Raw genomic sequence first — 23,029 nt, 5'->3', positions numbered from 1 at the left:
TGGACTTTGCAGCCTTCCCCACTTATTTAATCTAAAGCCATGTCAAATAAAACACAAACCTGTGATTTACCTATTTCCTCAACAGAGAAACACTTTTGATCCACAGTATCGCCATTGCTGGTTAGCTTGATACAGTAGGGGATCCAAATGGAGGTATAAGATGAATTAAAGTAACAGCTGTTTTCTCCAGCAGAGACATAATCGGGGCATTCTTTCCATTCTTGAGTCCATTCTTGAGTGCTCCTGAAATGGAGGGTAAAAAAGGATGAATTGTTCCCCCAAACCATGCCATAGCTTAAGCCAAAGCAAGGTGCTTGGCAGTCAGATTCAATAAATTGGGACACAAATATGTTATGAACAAGTATCTTAGTGGCACCATTTCCAAGAAGTAGCACATCTGTGGACTGATGATCAGTGTCTGTAGACCGATAGAAGGCCATTTGGTACTTCTGCCTATACTAAAAGCATCCCTCCATTGACTGCGTATAATGTGCCAGCTCCTAAATTAAGTGATTTATTGGTAGGTACTTCATTATCCCCATTCTACAGATGAGGGTTCTCAGGCTTACCAAGGTTTAAAAATGTTCCTTTATTAAAATACTGAAGAGTCAACTCCCAAACTATAGAGATTCCCAGAGAATAGCTGAGTCTTTAAACCTGGGTATTCCCCCAACTTATGGTGGAAGAAACTGAGGCAGCACACTGATGGTGTTCTGCAGGCTGAGTGACATTGAGATTTGGGTGGCCCTGAAGTGGAAAATTGGCTACTGCCCTACTCTGAACCTCTGCATCCTGTGTCCATCTCCCCAAAGCTGTCCATTGTTTGGGGGGGATGGTTTCCCGTTGCCTTGAACTCCTTCCCATACTCCTGATATTTTTCCTTAATTACATGAAGAGCCACGGGAACATTTCAAACATGCTGGACATCCAGGTAACCTTTAAGAAACATGGGAGTCCTAGGATTTTCCCCTCTACTCATAAAAGAGACAAAAGCCATGAACCCAGAAATTTAAAAAAATTCTCCAAACTGAGAAAGCATTTTTCTTCTCCATTTTGGAAATGGACATTTAATTATAATATCAAAAAAAGGAAAACAAAAATGGGCTGAACTGAATCAATGTGTTTGCCTATCAGTTCCTTTTTTGGTTTCTCTACAAAGAACAAGTTCATCTTTTCCTATATCTTGGATCAGATAAGCACAAACAAAACAAGTCATGAAGGATCGATGGACACATGGAGAACACTGAAGAAATCAGAAAAGCTACATCTCCGTATTTAAATTCTACCATAGAGTTATTCAGCTCTATCCCACTCTACAGAAAGCATCATTTACCCAGATGACTTAGAACAACAGCAGGATGTGTGTCGAAGAAAAAAGAGATGCCAGGAAGTTCTCTGTGGGAGGACGTCAGTTTGGGGAAAGGATATTCCCTGATCAGCTGCTAAGGGGACTTGAACAAAAACGCAGAGCAATCAAAAGATCGCTCAGACTCAAGTCCATCCCAGCAGGAACTGAGCAAACATGTGAGACAATGTGACACAGCTCTTCTCCCACTTCCCATCTGCTCGCCTGACTGAATGAGTGAATTCAGCAAGCCATCTTTGGGTGTCTCCCATGCAAGCAGTATGTAAGCATTATAGCTGGCACGAGTACTGTGTGGCTATAATGATTAATAAGACTTGATCACTACCTTCAGCCTGGAAGACGACTCAGAAATTACCATCTGAGTACTTTCTTTTTTTGTCTCCTTTATTCAGTATATTGATATTTCATAAGCATTGATTCTATATAAAACACTGTGCCAGATATTATGCGGGATTCATGTGAATTACTCCTGCCTCAGGGGAATGACCGAGAGAAACTGTATTACAAAGCAGTGTGGCTAAGTGTTTACACATAGTACTCACTGGAGTTAGAAGAGGGAATGATTGCTCTGGCTGTTCATGGAAGGCTTCAAGGTGGAGGTGGTGTTCTTAGCAATCTTGAAGATGGGTAGAAGTTTAATAGATGGCAATAGGGAAAGCAAGAGCGGGAACAGAAGGCAATGGAATAATTGGGAAAAACTTTCTTAAATTAGAATTGCTACTTAGGTGGGGTAATTGATTATTTACTTACGCTTCACTAGACTCTCGGCCGAGAAGGGGGTTTATAAGTCAAGGAGACATAAAGCCAGGTAATCTGTGGCTGAGGGAGAAGGGGGTGGGAATGACCTTGTGTCGGCTGAGGCGCTTGGGGCTGGCAGGCCAGACCGTGGAGGTCTGTGGGCATCGCCCCGGGGGGTGGGTGCTGGGCAGCAGTGGACCCTGCAGGCTGTGGGAAGGCAGGAGGAAGAGCTGGGAGAAGACACATGTTTCCTTCTTTACAGCTGTTTCCCAAGCTGGCCTGTTTGGCACTAGGAGGAAACTTGTGTAATATCAGGGGGTCCTTGAGACAGCTGCTCATCAGCTGTTGGAAAGAACTTGGGATTAACATGGACAGTGAACTGTTGCTTAATTTCTGGTTGAGATTCTCAAAGGCTGCACACTCTTGGATGAGAGGCAGATTCATCTCCGATGGGAAAATTAAGTGGGTAGAGGGTAGAAGTAAGAATTGTGTGTATGTGTTTAGAATAGGAAAAAGATAAAAAAGAAATATCGATAGGTGGGTCATGGAACTATAGTATGGTTTATTTTATCTTGGCTTTCAAACAAAATAAGCGTATAGTAAAGAGAATGGTTTAAGAGATTGCCCAGGAAATGAGGCTTCCATATAATAGTAAAGGACATATCAAATGTATTTAGCATAACTGACAGTATTAAAGTTAGTATTAAAACATTCTAAAGATGTAGGCCAGTGCTCAGCAGGTCTGGATTTGTAATAGGGAGGTTAGCTCTGTGTATTTCACACAGTTTCTCAACTTTGGCTTGTCAGCACCCTGGTCCCCACGGGGACTGTATGAAAAACACTGTTTAGACTGTCCCCAACCCATTAGCTCCACGGAACAAACAACTTAAAGCACTTATCTTAAGCACAATGGATCAGGAAGAGCTAGTTCAAAACACAACTCCCAACCCCCTCCCTCATTAACTGAAGTTGAATTTTATTTTAAATACATATTTAACACTTCTTTTTAAACTATTAAATTTAGAGGAAAAAAAAAAAAAATGGACTCACAAAACAGATGCTCTGTTGCCTGCCTTCACTGGGTTGAATTTCTCTACAGATGACCAAAGCCCGTTTATGGAAGCTACTCCCTACACTTCAGCACTTTAGGTTTGCTCCCAGACTGGCTTGTGACATAGAGGTGAGAACTATAGAAAGAGCCTATCAATAAAAATCAGAATAAAGAGCAGAAGAAATGCTTTCCGCTTAAAGGTAACCAATTGGAAGAGAAATAAAAAAAAAAATAGAACATCATTTATGTTCTAAGGGCAACTGTTTTCATTATCTCCAGATCATGCGTTTTAGGCTTAAAATTTAACATTTTCCTTAAAAAAAGAAAAGAAAGTAAAACTGCTCTTTCTCCTTTCTAATTTCCCCTACCACCTTGCATGGAAAAGAAACTTTCTTTTCAAAAGCCAGGGTAATTTGGGGAGGGGGTTTGGTGGGGTTGGGGGAGAGATAATCTTTGGGACTGAGTCTTCACACGCCCACTTCTTTGAAAACGAGGCATCTGCAGGCAAAAGGCTGAGAGCAGAGCATGCTGACAGGCTCCCAGAGCCTCTTTTTGCCAGGCCTGTGATTTGCATTCTTGCTGAGTCCCCTCCAAGCTCAGAGGCTGAATCGGGCACGGTCTCCATCACAGGGTGGCACAGACCGTTCTGAATTGGCTGCCTCTTTCCCCAGCTCACCTGGCCAGGAGCAGAGCCAGCCAAGCCTGCAGCTGCCTCCGGGCCCGTCCTCTGGGCCTGACGTGTTTAGATTCCCTTGTGCTTTAGCTACCAAGGCCAGGCCGGGAGTGCATCAGCCCCCCTCCTGCTCCTCCCCGCCTCCAGTGTTCCGGTTCTGGATGACATCATGTCACAGTTTCATCTGTGTATCAGGGATGGGGAGTCATGATTCTATAGTCCCAGGAGTTGCCTGGGAACTGAATTCTAAGAAACAATCACAAGAGTCAGAAAATGCATTTGTATTTTCCTCTTTGTGTAAGTGGGTAACATGAAGGCAACACATCTGTACTCTAATTGGTGCAGTCCTGATAATGTATATTCCTGATACTCCTAATTCCCTTAATTCTCCCGTTTCCAGAGAAACTGGGCTGGGCACTCATGTTATTTTGGCTAAGATATTCAAAATAGTTAAATGCTTATAGAGAAAACACAAAACACTGATTTTGCCAGTTTGGTAGGCCCTAATTATGAGGTTGTACTTAGGGGGTTTGAGGATGTGACAATTTCTTCCCCTGGGATCCCAAACTCTACTAGGACAATCATGGATGACATCTTTCTGAATAGATCCAAGACTTTCCCCCAACCTCGTCACACTTTCAGTGGCATCTCTATTGTCACAGAGCTGGGTTTGGACTAGGGACGCTGAAAAGCCTGGGCTGTGCGGAGAAGGCCTGGAGACAAAGGTATGTGGCCCTGATGGATGAGGGTAAGGGACAAATATATATCTGTGAAGGCTGCGTCCTTCTGGATCTTCTTGCTCAGGTTCAGATTTGGTGAATATTAGGGTGGTGAAAATCTGTTTTCATAAAGTGGGCCCAACTGCTACTTCTCTCTTCATTTTAGTTAATTGTGCCAGTATGAATAACTTATTTTGTTTTGATTGAGCTTTAAGTTGCTGAAGCAAAAGTATGAAAATTGAACCTACTAAATCTCTCTTCACTTAACAATCATTTCAAAAGATATTCAAAAGTGTTACCAGACATTTTAGCTTCCTGTCCAAATGTATGCATACAAATCAGCTTTGTCTACCGGCCCCTACCTCTCTGCAGTATCAGCCTTGCTGGGAAAAAAACGTGCATTTGGTGCCCAACCATCTCATCTTTGTGTGCCCTTTGGGGTACAACTGAGAGACCTCTCACACACCTGGAAGGTGACTAAGGCCAGTCCTGGTTGCTAATTCAAAGTGTTTATTTGCAAATTAAGCATCCAGCTCTGCATTAAAAATGGTGTTATAGCACACCAATAATCCTAAGCAGTAAAGAATCAAAAATCACTTTTATAGCCCAGCAATTAGAATTCTATATTATTTTAAATTATTATCACGCTACCAATAATAAGAATAGCAGCTACCATTTATCCAGTACTTACTATGCTGGTCACCAAGCACCGTGATAAGTGTTTTTCATGGATTAGTTAATAGAATCCTCACAAGAAGCCATGTGGCAAGGTCTATTATCTCCATTTTGCAAATGAGGTGGCTGAATTGTTGACAGACTGACTAATCTGCCCAGCAGCACTCTGTGAGCGAGGACGAGGGCCGGAGCCAGACTGAAATGCGAGATGGTTGGCCCTGAGCTCATGCGCTTAACTGCCTGCTGCCTCTACCTTTCCCTTCCCCGCTCCTCTGGGGGACTGACAGCACCATCCCTGGACTGATGACCACCACCAGGTCAGGGGTCTCCACTAATCTTGCATCTTGGCTTAGGCCTTCCCTGGGGGTTGGGTGGAAAAGAGGAGACGATAGAGTGTTTGAGCCTAAAATTTTAGAAGCAAAAAGGTATAACATGAGAGTAAACAGAGATGGAAATCGTGCCAGGTGAGGGGTAAGAAATAAACGACTCGGGTGGTGATTATGTTGAAAGGTCTTTGTTTCACTCTTCCCCTGTTATTTTACAGGAGCATCAGTAAAAATGGAAGAGAGAAGTATCACAGTCCCTCACTGAATGTAACTAATTTAACAGGGACACAGTCTATTTTCTACATAGGAACCAGCCTTTTAAAACACACATCTTTAAAAAAATTTAAAAAGCCCCTATGGCTTCCCACCACAGAGAAAGTAGGCCGTGCCGTGGCCTGCAAGGCTCGTCTCAGTTTGGCCCTGCTAACCCTCTGACTTCTCCTCCATTACTCTCCCTGTCTTCCACCTTGTAACATCCAGCCTCCTGCTTTCTTCCAACCTGCCACATTGGCCTCAGGGCCTTTGCACTTGCAATTTCCTCTGTCTGGACAGTCCTTCCTCCAGATACTCACATGGCCTCTCTCACCTCATTTATGTCTCCGCTATAATGCACCACAGAGAGGCCTCCAGTGACCTCCTCATTTAAGATATCACCCGAGCTCCTGACATACACACATACTCATGCACGCTCACTTTGTTCACTCTCCCATATGCTCACACACATTTACACATACAGACACTCATGCACAACCACACCCCCTCACACTTTCACACATATTCACACGTGCATACTCACCCACCTTCCCACATTCATGCACAGTCACACTTGTACCCACTTTTACACACACACATTCTTGCACTCACAAAGTGCTCACTCATACTTTCACACACTCATCCTCAGACACTCTCAAGCACATGCATATACTTACACAGTGCTAACACTCTTTCTGGCTTTACTTTTCTTAACCATGTTACCAGCTGACATTTAATTTTTTTAATTAAAAAATTTTTTTGTCTGTCTTCCCCCACTGGAAACAAATCTCCATGAGACCAGGGATTTTATCTTTTTGTAATCACTACTGTATCTCCAGGGCCTAAAACAGTACCTAACACAGAGTAAGGGCTTAATTAATATTTTTGAATAAATGAATGGGTGAATGCATTTAGGTCATCAAAATAGATTATTTCCGTTCCTACCACTGCATGTGACTCAATACGTTTTAATGAGAAAATCCGTGGAAGAGAAAAGTCAGAAAGGCATGAAGCCTGCACCTTCTGATATAGAACAGCTGTATGGATCCTGGGCTCTGTAAACCGTGATGAACCCCATCTGTCCAGTGGCATGAAAAAGTCTCTAGTTCAGGTGAACGGCACTTGGTGAATTTAGGCTTCCCGGAAGAATCTGCAGAAGAAAAAGAAAAGGCAAGGCATGATATCGGGAGGGTAACAGATGGTCCTAATGAAACACATACTTAAAGCAGTCAAGAACAACCACTTCTTCTAGAAATGCTGTTTTCCTGGGTCACAGCTGCAGAACTGCTGGTTGCCAGTTATTTCTCTGTCAGCCCCGATTCCAGGGACAAACCATTTTGTCTTTATTTCTGACATTATTTCTTGGGGCCTGTTTAAGAAACCAGAGCTAGAGAGGAGGATTTGGGCACAGGTAGTTTATTTGGAGGGTGACCCCAGGAAAGGGCAAGAGGGACGTGGGGAGGGGAAAACAGCGAACAAAGTGGATGCTCTTTGGCTCGTGCCCATAGTGGCTGACGGGGGCCCAACCTCACAGAGGTCCGTCTGAGAAGCTGTGAAGAAGGTGCCTTCCCTGTGTCCTCGAAAACGATGGGAGCCCAGGGCGTTTATCCACCAACTCCCATCGGTTGAGGGCTGCCCTGGAGGTGTTAATGCCATTGAACTTCTAGGCTGCACCTGCACATGGGCTGAGGGTCCTCACCTGACTTCTGAGAAACCTGGGCAGGCACCTGAAGTGTGCCCAGCAATGTGCATGGTGGCAGCTGCCCACCATGGATGGCTGCGTTGGCACCAGGTGGGCCCCAGAGAACCACAGAGGCTTTTCTCTTTTTACAGATGTCTGATAAAAAGTCGCTAATGTTTGCATTCTTTTAAAAGATTCAGCCAGTAAACTCATTAAATAGGTATCATTAAATAGATACCTACTTTCAACAACTTGTGCATATATATACGGTCAATTCTAATTTGGGAAGTGGAGAAAGACTCCTGTGTGTTAGGATATTAGCCAAACTCCTCTGCGTCTATGAAAACTGCAGCTATGAATGTGCAGCAGGTCTGAGGTAAAACCAATTTTTGTATATCAATTTTCATTGTTCTTCTGACTTCCATGGCCATTTTGGAGACTGTGGTCAATATTTACGAACCCACTCAGAGCACTGAAGCACTGGAGCCTGTGTGATCTATTACAAATGAAAAAGGTGTGTGTTTCTTTAGGCAAGCATCTATTATACAGTAGAGTTCCTGGAAAAGTTCCTTTTTCTATTAGCTGAAGCACTGGAAGTATTATCTTTTGGATCCTTCCAGAAAATCAGTGCTAAATAAACCACATTTAAACAACAACTAACATGTTTTAATGCCTGCAGGGTTGAGGGGAGGATTGCACATTCGGACTGTTTTTTTGCACAGAATGTGAGAAGAGGAAATACACCAGATTTCAAATTAAGAGATTTGTGATGTAATCCCAGCTCTGATACTATTTAGCCTTGAACTTCTCAAGTCATTTGGACCTTAGTTTTCTCAATAGAGAGGCTGGAATAGATGAGATCCAAGGTACTTTACAACTTCACTTTTACAATTAAGTGACATATACAACCACTAATAACAATCTACAGAATCAAAGCATAATTTTGGCATTGGAGCCCAAATCACCAGAGAACACCAAATGCAAACACCATCCAGGTTCCTATATTCCCTGTGCAATAAGCCTGCCACATAATGGCAAGAATAATAGACCTAATCTGAAAACTTGAAACATGAAGGGAAAAAAATACTTTGCTAGCTGGGGGAAAAAAACTTAAAAAGAATTAATTTGAAACACATTTCGCTTGCTTAAACTTACTATTCTTGTTTATTCTGTTTCCTTTTAACTTCAGATATATAGAAAGACCCATATTATCCTGCATTCTAAATAAGAAATAGGAAATTCATGGTTGTGGTGCTAATGTGATGAAATACGTGCCCACAGAGGAATCCCGATGTAGGCGCAGTGCAGCAAAGCTACTTTTTTGTCTTTTTTAATGTCTGTCTTTCATTGCCTGCCTTCCTTTCCCTATCTCCTCTTTTCTTTCTCCTTCCTTGCACCCTCCTTCTCTCCTTCCTTCCTTCTTTCTTTTATGGCTGGGTATGTGTTGCTAGGTGCTGTGGCAGACAGCCTCTCAGATGGCCCCAAGGATCCCTGCCTCCTGTTATCCACAACCTTGAATATTTCCTCCCCTTGAGTAACTTGCCTCAAACGTATGGAATCTGATAGCATTGAGGGGATGTCACATCTGTGATTAGGTTACAAAAGATTGTGACTTCTGTCTTGCTAGCTGACTTAGTCTCTTGCTGGTTTTGCTGAAGCAAGCTGCCATGTTAGTGAGAACCACAGGGCAAAGAATGGAGGGTGGCCTCTGGTCCACAACCAGCAAGACGTTGAGGCCCTCAGTCTAACAACCCTCCAAGAACTGAGTCCTGGGAAACAACCATGTAAGTGAGCATGGAAGCCGATCCTTCCCCAGTTCAGACTTTGGATGAGACCACGGCCCTCGCTGGCACTTTGAGTGCAGCCTTGTGAGAGAATCTGAGGCAGAGGACCCAGCTGATGGGTTAATTTGGAGGATGGATAGGGAAAAATATTAACCATAGTAAATATCTGAATGCTGTTGATATATTGATATAATAAACAAATTCAATATATATCAGAACTTCAGAGCAGTGTTTAAGAATGACATAAACCACTTTTCTTAGCACATGGAATATGTCACAGTGAGTGTGGGAAAGTGGGTAACTTCTCTTTTGGAGGCAAGAAGAACTGTAATGCAACTGGCTGCTTCCCTCTTTCTCAGACACCTCCTGCTTCAGCTGTTACCACTGTGGCTGAAGACATTCAACCTTCCTGAAGTCCAGCTCCTTAGAGTCATGCTAAGGTTTTCCAAGTCTGAGAGGTACTGGCCTAACCTTAAAATGAGCACCTGTCTATGACATCTGAAAATCCCAGTAGCAACTTGTTTTGTGTTTCACTATGAAGGCAATAAATGGTTACCATACACTCTGAGGTCCTCTCTGATGAGCCACACACAGTCATTTCTAAACTAGAAATACTTCCTACTCTCTTGTGATGTTTTTTTAGCCTAAACCTATAGACAGAGTAGTACACTCTTAAAAACATCTCTTAAAAGAATGTTTCAATGGACAAGAGAAACCACCTTTGGCCCTAAAGTAATTCTAAGAGAAATGAGTATTCCATTCAAGTGGTCCCACATCCTGAAGAAATGTTAGTGTGTTAACACTGATCAGCATACAAAAATCTTGACAATAACCTTGGGAATTCACTTTTATTCTCTCTTTGGAGCTTTCATTTTGAAAATAAGGATTGTAGTGACATATTTACTTTGTTATCATTACTATGTTTCATACATCATGCTACATATTACTACATCATGTTGAATATTTATGTAATCTCCTTTAATACTGCTAACAGTTCTAGAAGGTGGGTACTATTTCCACTTAGAAATGGGTGAAACTGGGGTTCAGAGAAGTTAAGTGAGTTGCCTGTGTTTATATTGCTGTTGTTTGCAGAGGTGGGATTAAAACACAAATCCTTGTGATTTCGTCTAAACTCTTAGCACTAGTAAAAAATAGTAGCTTTTTTGTTAGACAATTCTCTACTGCTTCTCAAGAAATTCCCAGAAAGGAAACATGACAGGCTCAGATGTGCTCTGAACTAAACTCTCAGAAATCTGTAACCTGGCAAGCCCTAAGAGCAGCATTTCCTAACTGTGACTGCACATTGGAATCAACTGAGGAGTTTTGAGAAAATACTGATGCCTTGGTCTACTCCCAGAGGCTTGACCCAATCTGTCAGGGGTGCAGCCTGGGTATTGAGATTTTTTAAACAATAGGTAGCCCAGGTTGAGAGCCACTGATGTAGAGAAATAAAGTTATACGTAAGCACTGAAAAGTTAGCTTTCCACATTATTAGGTTCTCTGATCAGTTCTAGCAGAGCTGCAGATCAAGAGTGACCTCCTTTGAGCCAAAGGTGTAACCTCCTTTGAGCCAAATTCTGGAGGGTGTGGGAAGGATATGAATTAATTATGACCTTAAAAGAGTACAATAATTGTTCACGATGAACGCTTGGAGAACTAAGAGATATTTTAAATATGTGTGTGAAATGATACATCTAAATGCTAAACCTGCCCAAATTTCTGATGGGCTATAAACTGGTAATAAGAACTAACTAAGAATAAGTTAAACTGATATTCCTACTGAAATTATTATTTAGAAATCTTGAAGAGAGTTTTACTAAATTCAAGTTTTGAAAAGTCAATGGAATGATGTTATGTTCAAACCTATGATGACAGAGGGACGGCATCAGAGGGGCTGGGAGGTGCCGCTGGTTGCGGCACATCACCTTTGACAGTGATCGTGCCTGATTTTGTCAGCCAGATTGGCTGGGCCTTCTTTCCTGCCCAGTGGCTCTCCCCTTGGAGGAACATGATCTTCCTGGGCTGTACAGGAAGACGTCGAACAGCTGTTACATACTGAGATAATAGTCATCTGCCTTCTTACCCTCCGTTCTCTCACCAGTCATGCTTTTCTATCCTCAACTCATGACAAAGCAGAAACAAAAGCCAAATGAAATCACATACAAGTTCCCAATGTGTGCTTGTGGGTTTGGGGTCAGAAGAGAAGGAAGAAGAGGAGCAATTGAAGTGGGAGGGGAAGGCTGGAAGGAAAGGAGTCTTTGTGGGGAAAGGACAACCTTCTTCAGAGAGCTCCAGGTTGTGCAGGGGAAGGCACTCAGTAGCCATTTGCCCTTAAATGTACAACCTCCACTGCAGCCTGTCGTGTGGATCAACCGCTGTCAACAGTCCTGGCCAGTTGTTATCACCCCTGAACAGAGAGGCTGGGGGACTTAACACCTGGTGAAGAGACAACCTTGCCCTCTGACCAAAGTCTAACTGAACACAACCAGTTGAGAATTTCCTTTAGAGTTGGACAGCATAGACAAACAGTAAGGAAAGGAAAGAAAACAAAATAATCGTCCTTAATATGATTAAGAATTAAAACTTGCCAAGACATACTAAAGAAAACAATTTTATAGAATAGATAAATGAACTTCATAAATAAATAAATGGAATGGGCCAAGTGGTGGAACTGTATTTCTAAAATGCTACCTTTTATATTTTTGTAAAGCCTAAATATTTCCTGGGGCTTCCTAGGGACCAGGTTCTGGACTGAGGGGCACTGCGTTTTGCACAGTGCTTGTAAACACTTAGGTGGAGGGGAAAGAACCCCTTGCCCAGCTTCCTTATGAAGAGTCCTCCCTTATGAAGCTCTGCTTTGAGGCCACGCATCCTTCTCCTAAGTACACTTGTCATTTCCAAAGCACTTTTCTATTTGAAGAGCTTCAGGAATTCAGTGATTCCTTTACCTGAGAGCATCTTACACCCCTTTTCACCAAAGGTCTTGTCCTTGATGGATGCTGGCCTGTCAAAATATGGTAAAAGAAATCTGTAAACTTCCTAGTTGATCACTCTTGTCAAAAGTAACTGCCTTATAGATAAGATAGTGTCAAAGAACACATCTTTTAAAAGTCTGGTAGGCTATTTTTTTTAAGCTATGGAATTGCCAAGTGGTTATGAAACTGCAACTACTTAGTTCATAAAACTATTGGCAAAAAAAGCTTTAATGTTGGAAATTGGCAAAGAATTTAATAAGTATTTTGTATTGGACAATACTGAATATAAGGAATTCACCCTCACAGTTGATTTCCTTTATGGTTCTCTGTGGAATTGAAGAAGGCACAGCTGTAAAATCTTCTGCTTAGGCACTTAATGGCTTAGAGTTGGGAACAGGAATTCACAAGATCTCCCCTGAACTACTCATTTCTTTCTTTTTTATTATTTTAAATTAAACTCTAGTATGCTTTAAACATGGATTCTTGGTGCATTTAAAACATTGTAAGGTTGACTAAAATAAAGGCTTAGTAAACATGTCCAGTTACTTTAAGATGAATGTCAAATCAAGTGAACTCTGCAGTGTCTTGGAAAAGTATTTGCAGCACATGTGGTCTGGCAGGGAACTTAACTGGATGCAGCCTCTATGGATAGCTCATCTGCATGGCAACGTCAGGAAATGTTGTGCATAGAGCTGTGTATGCAGTTCTATCGGCATTTAAGCATTTATCTTTTCACCAAAACTTGTTTTGTTGTTTTAGTTAAGTTTTCACGGAACATTTTCATTATAAAATGTATTTACTTCTCTTCTTAAATAGCTGCAGCCGAACACAATTAATCCTAGTTTTGAACATTCAGGGGGCATTAATCACTCATCTTTCCTTTCTTCTCCACAGCATTTATCTGGTGCATTTAGCTTACTTAGTGCTTTCACATTATTTCACTGAATTCTCTTGGACAGAATGATCATATACTTTCCTATCTGATCTAAGATTTTTCTCTCTTCTCCCATCAATTCTCTTAAAACTGTTGTGACTTACTAATAGGGCTTCTTGGGTGGAAGGGTGTGGGCACTATTTTCCTTTGTGTTCTTTTCTCTGGCTAGAGGGGGGATGTACCAAGGCAGTGCCAGCAGCCCCGAGTTCCAACAGGGTAGCCTGCTGGAAGACGGAAACAGGAGCATGACCTCAAAGACACGTACTCACTGCCCTGCAGGATAACTGACTCAGGAAACAGAACTGCCGTAGTTTCATTATTCAAGAAAAAAGTATTCTGTATATCATGGTTTTGAGATGTCAAAGAAACAATTAGCATTAAATTTAGTAAGATTTATTTTCTGTTTGGTTAAGGTAAGGGACATCCTAGATAATAATCAAATAATTAAAATATAAAGCAAGAAGATGTGGAATAATTGGAGCCTCCAGTAGGAATGTAAACTGATACAGCCACTGTAGAAAAACATTTTAATCATTCCTCAAAAGTTAAACACAGAGTTACCACATGACCCAGCAATTCTGGTCCTAGGTAGGTACCCAAGAGAATTGAAACCATAGGCTCACATAAAAACTTGTACAAGTATATTCAGAGCTTCGTTATTCATAATAATAAAAAAATAGAAACAACCCAAGTGTTCATCACCTGATGAGAGGATAATACACAAAATGTAGTATAATCATGTAATAGAATATTCGTCAGCCATAAAAAGAAATAAAATATTGATACATGCTACAACCTTGAAAATATTTTATTAAGTGAAAAAAGCCAGACACAAAAGGCCACATATTATATTATTCCATTTGAATAGAACTTCCAGAATTGACAAATCCATTAAGATAGAAAGTAGATTAGTAGTTGCTAGGGAATAAGGGGGAGGGAAATTGGGAGTCACTAGTAATGGGTATAGGGTGTTATGTAAAAGTGACGGAAATGTTCTTGAATTAGGTAGTGGTGATGGTTGCACAACATTGTGAATACACTAAAAGCTACTTTAAAATGTTTAAAATGGCAAATTTTATATTATGTGAATTTCATCTCAGTAAGAACATGATCTAAAATGTATAAAGCAAGAAATTATACTTAACACTAAAATTTATACATATAATTTAATTTTTATTTCTTCTTATCCTCTATTGGACAGTCACTTTTTCAACTTAAGAATCCCTCTCATTAATTTAGGCACACCACTGTCATAAAATAGGGAATTGTAACTCGCTGCCCAAAAGACACTACTGGCTCCCTCGATCATATGAAAATGTCCTAAATGAAACTTAACCGAAGCACTTGTGAATGATGTTGTCAGGTTCTTTTCAATGAGATGATCCAAATTCCTGAAAATCAGTAGCTGGCAGAGGAGCTATAGACAAAATTAACACATCATATGCTGGAATCTCCTGGGGAATTAGAAAAAAATACCAATGCCTGAGTTCTAGCCTTTGAGATTCTACTTTCATTGGTAATTTATGGAATCACCAATTTAGTTACCTGGGCATGGGATTTTTCAAAGTTCCCCAGTGGTTTTGAAGTATAGCAGAATTCAAGAACCACTGACTTATATCATCTTTTCCCCTCTGAGCCCAGAAGGCATCCTGCTTGTTCCCACCACTGGAGCCTCTTGTTTGGGTCTCCCATGCAAGTTCTTTGCCAGGAACGGGAGGAAAAAGTACATGTGGGAATATTCTCATCCAAGCCTAAAAGTATAGCAATGCTTTGCCAAAGTCAAATCTCTGTTATGAAAAACATGAACCTCCTAAAGTCTCAGGGGAGCCTTCTATCGCCAGAAGAAACCAACTGATGAATGAGCCTTTATTTTCCTTGTCTTGTAATTTTGTCGAGGCCATTTATTTCTCACTGATGATGATATAGTCTTCTATGTAATTTCATTTCTAAGATTTGGAGTTTCAAATGCCATAAAACAGGGTCTTTTGTAATGAGCACACCAAAGCTTCTTAGTTTTAGATTCACAGGCACATTCAGCATGCATTCATTCATTTGTTCATTTATTCAACAAACAATCATATTTGTTTATTTATTTATTTATTTTTGGCTGCCTTGCGTCTTCGTTGCTGCACGCGGACTTTCTTTTTAGTTGCAGCGAGCGGGGGGATAACTCTTTGTTGCAGTGCGCAGGCCCCTCATTAAGGTGGCTTCTCTTGTTGCGGAGCAGGGGTTCTAGGCACGTGGGCTTCAGTAGTTGTGGCACGCCAGCTCGGTAGTTGTGGCATGCCAGCTCGGGAGTTGTGGCTCGCGGGCTCTCGAGCACCAGCTCAGTAGTTGTGGCGCACTGGCTTAGTTGCTCCGTGGCATGTGGGATCTTCCGGACCAGGGCTCGAACCCGTGTCCCCTGCATTGGCAGGCGGATTCTTAACCACTGTGCCACCAGGGAAGCCCAACAAACAATCATTGAACACCTGTTTGTGTGCCAGGCTTCAGCTTAACATCATCACTTGCTGAAACAGTATATTCGGTCCAAGGATGATGGCATAGCAGACAGACTATTTTATATAAAGAGGCTGGGCCAGCTCCCTGAGAGAGAATCAGCCTGGTCATTCTTTCCTAATAACTTTTACTCTGTGTACATTTTCTTGCTTGGTGAAATTACTCGCTCCCTGAAAGAGAATCAGTCTGGTCATTCTTTCCTAACAACTTTTGCTCTGTGTACATTTTCTTGCTTGGTGAAATTACTCCCACCACATGTTTGAATTCTTAAGTGTATATTCAGATTTTTAAAATGTTTCATGTATATATTTCTATTTCCATTAAAGAATGACCAATATGACACATGCAAAGATAAAAATGGTATACATAGCCATGGCTTCCAAAATGCAATGAGAGAACATTTTCCTATATGTACTTATACATGTTTCTCAGGAACACAGCTTGTCATTCTTGTGTGTGTGTGTATTAATTTTTAAAGGTATTTACTGCTGCAGTAAGGCAGCTGTGTCATACTTCATTCTTCTAAACCAAGGATTCTTAACCAGGGATGAGTTTCCTTCCCAGCAGCTGTGTGCTGGAGACATATTTGATTGTCATAGCTGGGGGAGGGATGACACGGGCATATAGCAGGTAGAGGCCAGAGATGCTGTGAAACATCCTACAATGCACAGGACAGTCCCCACAGCAAAGAATTATCTGGTCTAAGATGTGAATAATGTCCTCTTCCAAAGAAATAATTAAAACCATTAAATTACAAAGTAGTTCTCCCAAATTCAAACATGTAGCCAGAATGAAAAAAAGCTAACACAAAAATTGAAATCGGGCTTCCCTGGTGGCGCAGTGGTTGAGAATCTGCCTGCCAATGCAGGGGACACGGGTTCGAGCCCTGGTCTGGGAGGATCCCACATGCCGCGGAGCAACTGGGCCCGTGAGCCACAATTACTGAGCCTGCGCGTCTGGAGCCTGTGCTCCGCAGCAAGAGAGCCCGCGATAGTGAGAGGCCTGCGCACCGCTATGAAGAGTGGCCCCCGCTCGCCGCAACTAGAGAGAGCCCTCGCACAGAAACGAAGACCCAACACAGCTAAAAATAAATAAATGAATTTATAAAAAAAAAAAAATTGAAATCTCTAATCTCCTCTACCACCTTGCCCATCTGAACTTTTTTTTCTGCTCAAGAAAGAAAAACATCTTGCATTTTTAAGTCCTTTGGGATTTTTAAGAGACTTTCACATAGATATTCCATTAATCAAGAAGCATTTATGCAGCACCTATTATGTGTAAGGCACTCTTTCAGGTGTTGTGGGAATTATAAAAATAACATGACACATGGATTCTGCCTTTGAAGAACTGTAAGTAGTACAGGAAATGATACTTGTGCATATGAGAAGTAGCTAACAATAAAAGGGAGCTCAAATAAAGATAATACTTGCTTTAGGAAATCAAAGAAAGTTGTGATTACTAAGAGCTGAGGGTGGAGAGAGAGGAAGGCTTCAAAGAGGAGTGAGGAGAGAGTGATTAACTTATCCTAGTTTGCTGAGATGGAAAAAGGCTGATGATAGTCACCAACCAAATGCCACTAGGGACACATCCGTACACAAAGTTAGGTTTATTTACCCTCCTACGTGCTGAATCAGAATCTACATTCTAACAAGTTCCCAGGTTATCCGTAGGCACATAAAAGATTGAGAAGCATTGACTTAAGGCACCTGACTGCCAGCTAAGGGCTCTTTCAAACTGGACCAGTGGTTCTCAGCTCTGGCTGCACATTAGAATCACCTGGGGATCTTTTTTTTTTTTTTTTTAATTTATTTATTTTTGGCTGTGTTGGGTCTTCGTTTCTGTGCGAGGGCTTTCTCTAGTTGCGGCAAGCGGGGGCCACTCTTCATCGCGGTGCACGGGCCTCTCACTGTCGTGGCCTCTCTTGTTGCGGAGCACAGGCTCCAGACGCGCAGGCTCAGTAATTGTGGCTCACGGGCCCAGTTGCTCCGCGGCATGTGGGATCCTCCCAGACCAGGGCTCGAACCCGTGTCCCCTGCATTGGCAGGCAGATTCCCAACCACTGCGCCACCAGGGAAGCCCCACCTAGGGATCTTTAACAAACTACATTCCAGAGATCTAATTTAATTAGATTAGGTGATGCCTATACAGTGTTATGTCAATTATATCTTTAAAAAAAATAAACACTACTCTCAATGTATGGAGTGGAAAAAAAAAAAAAAAGACTGGGCTGAGGCCTGGGCATTGGTATTTTTTTTAAATGCCCAGGTGCATGGCAACCAGGGTTGATAACTACTGAATCAGAACAATGAGCTTCTATGTTAGATTAGTATAATAAATTCCTTAGGCAAATGTATTGAAAGGCCACTCAAATGCCGAGTTCTGTGAAAAACAAACCAAACGAGGGTTAGCAAGGCAAAGCAGCATGCGTTGACTCTCCGAGGGGAACTAGATCAACCCCCAAATAATGAGGATGTTGAGTGGGTCTATGTTGGCTCTCAGCGGTGGCAGTGCGGTAGACAGCACAAGCCCCTCTGGGGGTGGTCTTCCTGGGGTCTCCCAAGAAGGTCCAGCCGTAAATTCCACTGTGTAGAGCAGAAACATATGCTTGCAGCTGTGTTTCAGGGGTTCTAAAGTTGCAGTTTTAAGCATATATGGCATTGAGAGTGCAGCTGCCTTAATTGTGGGAGTCATGGAAGTTAGTGTTAGATTCTGTGCCATAGATCCTGGGAGCAGAGCCAGCTCCAGGCTCCAGGATGGCCTGTGTCAGTCCACACAGTAGAACAGCCATGGCTGCCTTTGTGGGAAACTACAACTTCTCAGCAGAACACATCATATGAAGCCCTGGCATTGCTCCTGTAGCGAATTTCCTAAGCTCTCATAGTTCTTCATTTATTCACTCTTTCTGGACTCTTTGTTGGAGAGATCTGTGGTTTTTTAGAGAGATGCTTTTCAAACTTTAATACGTATAGACATCACCTGGCAATCTTGTTAAAATGTAGATTCAGTTGGCAGGGCCTGAGATTTTGCACTTTTGACAAGTTCCCACATGCTACTAATGCTGCTTCTGGTGACCACATTCTGAGGGGCAAGAATTTAGATGTGTTGTCCAATACGGTAGCCGCTAGCGTCACGTGGATATTGAGCACTTGAAGTGGGGTACTGCAACCAAGAAATCTAGTTTTAAATTTTATTCAATTTTGGGGCTTCCCTGGTGGCGCAGTGGTTGGGAGTCTGCCTGCTAATGCAGGGGACACGGGTTCGAGCCCTGGTCTGGGAAGATCCCACATGCCGCGGAGCAACTAGGCCCATGAGCCACAACTACTGAGCCTGCGCGTCTGGAGCCTGTGCTCCGCAACAAGAGAGGCCGCGATAGTGAGAGGCCCGCGCACCGCGATGAAGAGTGGTCCCCGCTTGCCGCAACTAGAGGAAGCCCTCGCACAGAAACAAAGACCCAACACAGCCAAAATAAATAAATAAATAATAATTAAAAATGAATAATACCAGGGAGATCAGCTCGGTGCTTTGTGACCACCTAGAGGGGTGGGATGGGGAGGGTGGGAGGGAGGGAGATGCAAGAGGGAAGAGAAATGGGAGCATATTGTATATGTATAACTGATACACTTTGTTATAAAGCAGAAGCTAACACACCATTGTAAGGCAATTATACTTCAATAAAGATGTTTAAAAAAAAAAAATACATGTAAAGGTAAAAAAAAAAAAAAAAAAAGAATCCTTCAATAGAGAAAAGGTATAAAAAATAGAAGGAAATAAAACATTTATTTCTTTTTTCTAAAAAAAAAAAGAAAAATAATACACAAAATTGAAAAAAAATTTTTATCCAATTTTAATTAATTTAAATTTAAAAGTAAAAGCAAAAAAAATTTTCCTTAAATATATCTTTGTTTCAGTAGGACTACATTTCATTTCTCTGAAACTTTAGCATCCCAAGTGTGCTGTAAATGTAAAATACACACTGGATTTTGAAGATTATGAAAAAATAATGGAAAATATCACAATACCATTTTTATTAGATTGATTACGTGTTGAAATTATAATATTTTGAATATATTGGGCTAAATAAGATATAGTATAAAAATTTTTACCTGTTTCTTTACTCTTTTAATATGGTTAATAGAAAATTTAAATTTCCTATGTAGCTGTCATATTTCTATTTGACAGTACTTGTTTAGATGGTAGAACTGATTTCAAAGGGAAAACATATTTAGTTAAAAAGGAAGAATTTGGAAAATGTATTGTATCAGGCTTAAACATGGAAGACCTAAAAAAAGTTGCTAAATTGTATAAATCGAGGTATAGTGGTAACCTCCATTTCAATGAAACCATTCTCTCTGGTGCACCGTCCTGAGAAAGCTAGGAGTTTTCACCTAGTTCATGGACACTCAAGGGCCCCTCAGTAGGAGACCCAATCTAACCTTCCTGAGCAGAGCCCCTTAATCTATATAAAAGTTTCTCTCCTACCTTATTTCCTCTAAAACACACACATCCCTGTTTCCAGTCTTAGACCCTTGGTGGATAGGGGCAGTAGGGAGCAGTAGAAAGAGCACGGGCTTGAAGGCCAGCTGGATTTAGGTTTGAATCTCAGATGTGCAACTTGCTAGAAATATTATATAAAGTTTCTAAGCCCCAGTTTTCCCATGTGTAAAATGAAAGCAAAGTACCTGCACAGTTGCTGAAAATTAAATCAGAATATTTACATAAAGTACCTGGCACAGGATTGATTTTCAACAAAGAACCAGCACCATTATTACAGAGAACAAACTCACCAAATTTAAAATTGCATACGAGGCTCTCATTGTTTTTATTCATGTGGATTAGCAGATCCTTACTCCTTCATCTGTTGAGTTCCAAGGATATTTTTGAAATATAACAGGGCTTTATACACTGTAATGATTCAGCCTAAAATTATGGCGCACAATGAGAATCTGAAACACCGAAATGGGTCACATAGAAAGATATTTAGGACTAGGCCAAATCTATGCAGAATCCACCAAAGTGGAAGCTACCTTCTTATTCACGCATCCAGGCAGTCTCAAACGCAAACCAAATTTATGTCAGAAGTAATGGGCTCTCTAGGTTCTACGGCAGCGTTTCTCAGCCTCAGCACTGTTGATATTCTGGACCAGCTACTTCTCTGTTGAGGGGGTTATCCTGTGCAGGTGTTTAGCAACCCCGGGTGGGAGGCGTAGCACCGCTGCTAGTCTCCACCCACTAGATGCCAGCAGCGCTCCCCTCTCCCTCAGCTGTGACTACCAAAATGTCCCTAGCTATTGCCAAGTGCCCCCTGGGGGAGAGAATCCCCCCTGGTAAGAACCGCTGCTCTGCGGGAATGTACCACTCATTTTAGTACCTCAGTTACAAACGCCCTGATTATATTGAAATTGCGTACTTACATTTAAATTGAATAATTTTTATTGTATACAAGTAAAAGCATTTTACTTAATGCATAAAAGTTCTTTCTGACTACCATTAATTGAGCTCCTACTATGTGCTAAGTTCTTGCCCTATGTTTCTCGTCTCATCTTGACAATTCTTCTGTGAGGAATGTTGTATGAGAGTATGATAACCTTCATATTATAGATGAGGAAGCTTAACTTCAGAAAAGGTAAATCATTTTCAGCCAAAAAACAAACCAGTGAGTAGCAAAGCTGGGATCTGAATCCAGATTTTTCTCATTGCAAAACGGTTTTCCTCATATGCTGCACTGTCTCTTTCAGTTTTATTTGGGTTTTCTCTTTACGGTGAGGTTGCTTTTTTGGCATTAGGCTTAGAGATTTATCAGCTTCTATGAGCTGTTAGATAGCTTGTAGAGACTACAGCTTAGAGATTAACTGTCCTGTACTTGGTTTGAGAAGGCCTTGTACTTCACCCTTTACCCTCATTTATATAAAGCAAATAGGAAAAGCATCCTTATAATCAGAACCATATGTATCCCTGAACAGCAGTGCCAGATCCCCTCATGGAAATGAGAAACTAATGATAGTCCCTGCCTCTGTGAAGTTTTCAGTCTGGTTGGGGAAATAAGATTTACACATATGAAATGGTCAGAAAATAAAACATTTTAGGATATACTGTAGTAGCTATAATGAACTGCATAAAGAAAAGTAAGACTGGTATGAGTTACAATAGACCTAGAATCCTTCATAGAAAAGTTCTGATGGGAAAGGAGAGAGAAAAAATGGGGGTGCAGTTTAGGAAGTTGGTCATTTATAACAAGTATTATACTTCTAAAGTTGTCACTGTGAGATAAGAGAGGAGGTTAGATGCATATTGGGGAGTATCTGCTTATCCACTGGTGGACAATATTCCATTGGGCAACTCTCGAAAATAAAGGGCATACAATCATGGTCCATATTTGCTTCCTTCTCTCTTCCAAGTCAAGATTTCCACTCACTTCTAACCATAACCCAAAAGATAGATAAACATATAGAAGAATTAGAGAAGCAGCATTTATTTCAGACATAAAAGAATTCTGGGAACATGGCTTTGGCAGTTCCAAATAGAAGATAGTTTACATGCAGTCACATACTCTTAGAACTGGAAGAGACCTTGACAGTCAGCTAGGCCCACCATTTCACTTTACAGACGAAGGAAATGATGTTCAAAAAAAGAGAAATGAATTGGCCAAGGTCACACAGCCGGTAAGAAGCCAGGCTATGTGATCCACTGCCTCCATGAAGTAAAAATCATGGTCACTAAACATGATGGCCTCCTGATTGTTATTATTATGTATTTACTTCACACCTACCAACCTCTGAGGCCCCACCAAATTTCAAAGTGTCACATTTATAGAGTGAACCAAGCTTGATCCTGACCCCTAGACTCTATGACAATATTAAGACCAAGTCCAGGGTCCCAGTGATAAGAAAAATAGGTCACTGATTAGGCACTTTGAAAGCTTTCAAGAAACCAAAATGAAGAAGTATTTTAAGTACTAACATTCAACCATGTAATGAGGTCAGAATTCCATGCATAATTAACCTACTTTATTACACTAGATGGCAGCAAATAGGTATCTAGGTTTATAGTCAGTTAACTAGGAAATTGAAAACAAAATGAAACTACACACAGATTGGGTCTAAATTTGCCTGAATAAAGTGAAAGTCCATAAGCATTAAGCTCTTGCATGCTTTCAAACATCCTTGAAGTTGTGGTTCTTGTATGTTTTTTTACCGAGGTTCCTTCTTACACATAGTAGGGTGCTAAAAATTGTGGTGAATTGCTGCAATGTTGAACTGTACAACCATTGACTTTTGGCAGGTAGGACAATATTTTATATATTTCCAGACTCTTTTCTCTGGCCATCAGAGGCAGAGCAATAATCAGAGGCTAGGGGAT

General features: G+C 41.3%; 1 protein-coding gene across 4 annotated transcripts in view; it reads right to left on the bottom strand.

Moving 5' to 3' along the window:
- Window positions 1-23,029, bottom strand: part of GHR (growth hormone receptor) — a 278,824-nt gene that overhangs the window by 28,763 nt on the left and 227,032 nt on the right. For all 4 annotated transcript variants that reach the window (XM_059916316.1, XM_059916314.1, XM_059916315.1 and 1 more), the window contains 2 exons: window positions 6,821-6,950; window positions 71-243 (listed from right to left, as the gene is read on the bottom strand). In XM_059916316.1, coding sequence (XP_059772299.1) covers window positions 71-243; window positions 6,821-6,950 — 303 coding nt within the window. The remainder of the gene's footprint in view (window positions 1-70; window positions 244-6,820; window positions 6,951-23,029) is intronic.

The sequence above is a fragment of the Balaenoptera ricei genome, chromosome 3, assembly GCF_028023285.1.
Source record: "Balaenoptera ricei isolate mBalRic1 chromosome 3, mBalRic1.hap2, whole genome shotgun sequence".
In the NCBI taxonomy this organism is placed as follows: domain Eukaryota; kingdom Metazoa; phylum Chordata; class Mammalia; order Artiodactyla; family Balaenopteridae; genus Balaenoptera; species Balaenoptera ricei.
The sequence above is the reverse complement of the archived record's forward strand: the minus strand, read 5'-3'. Positions and strand labels throughout refer to the sequence as shown.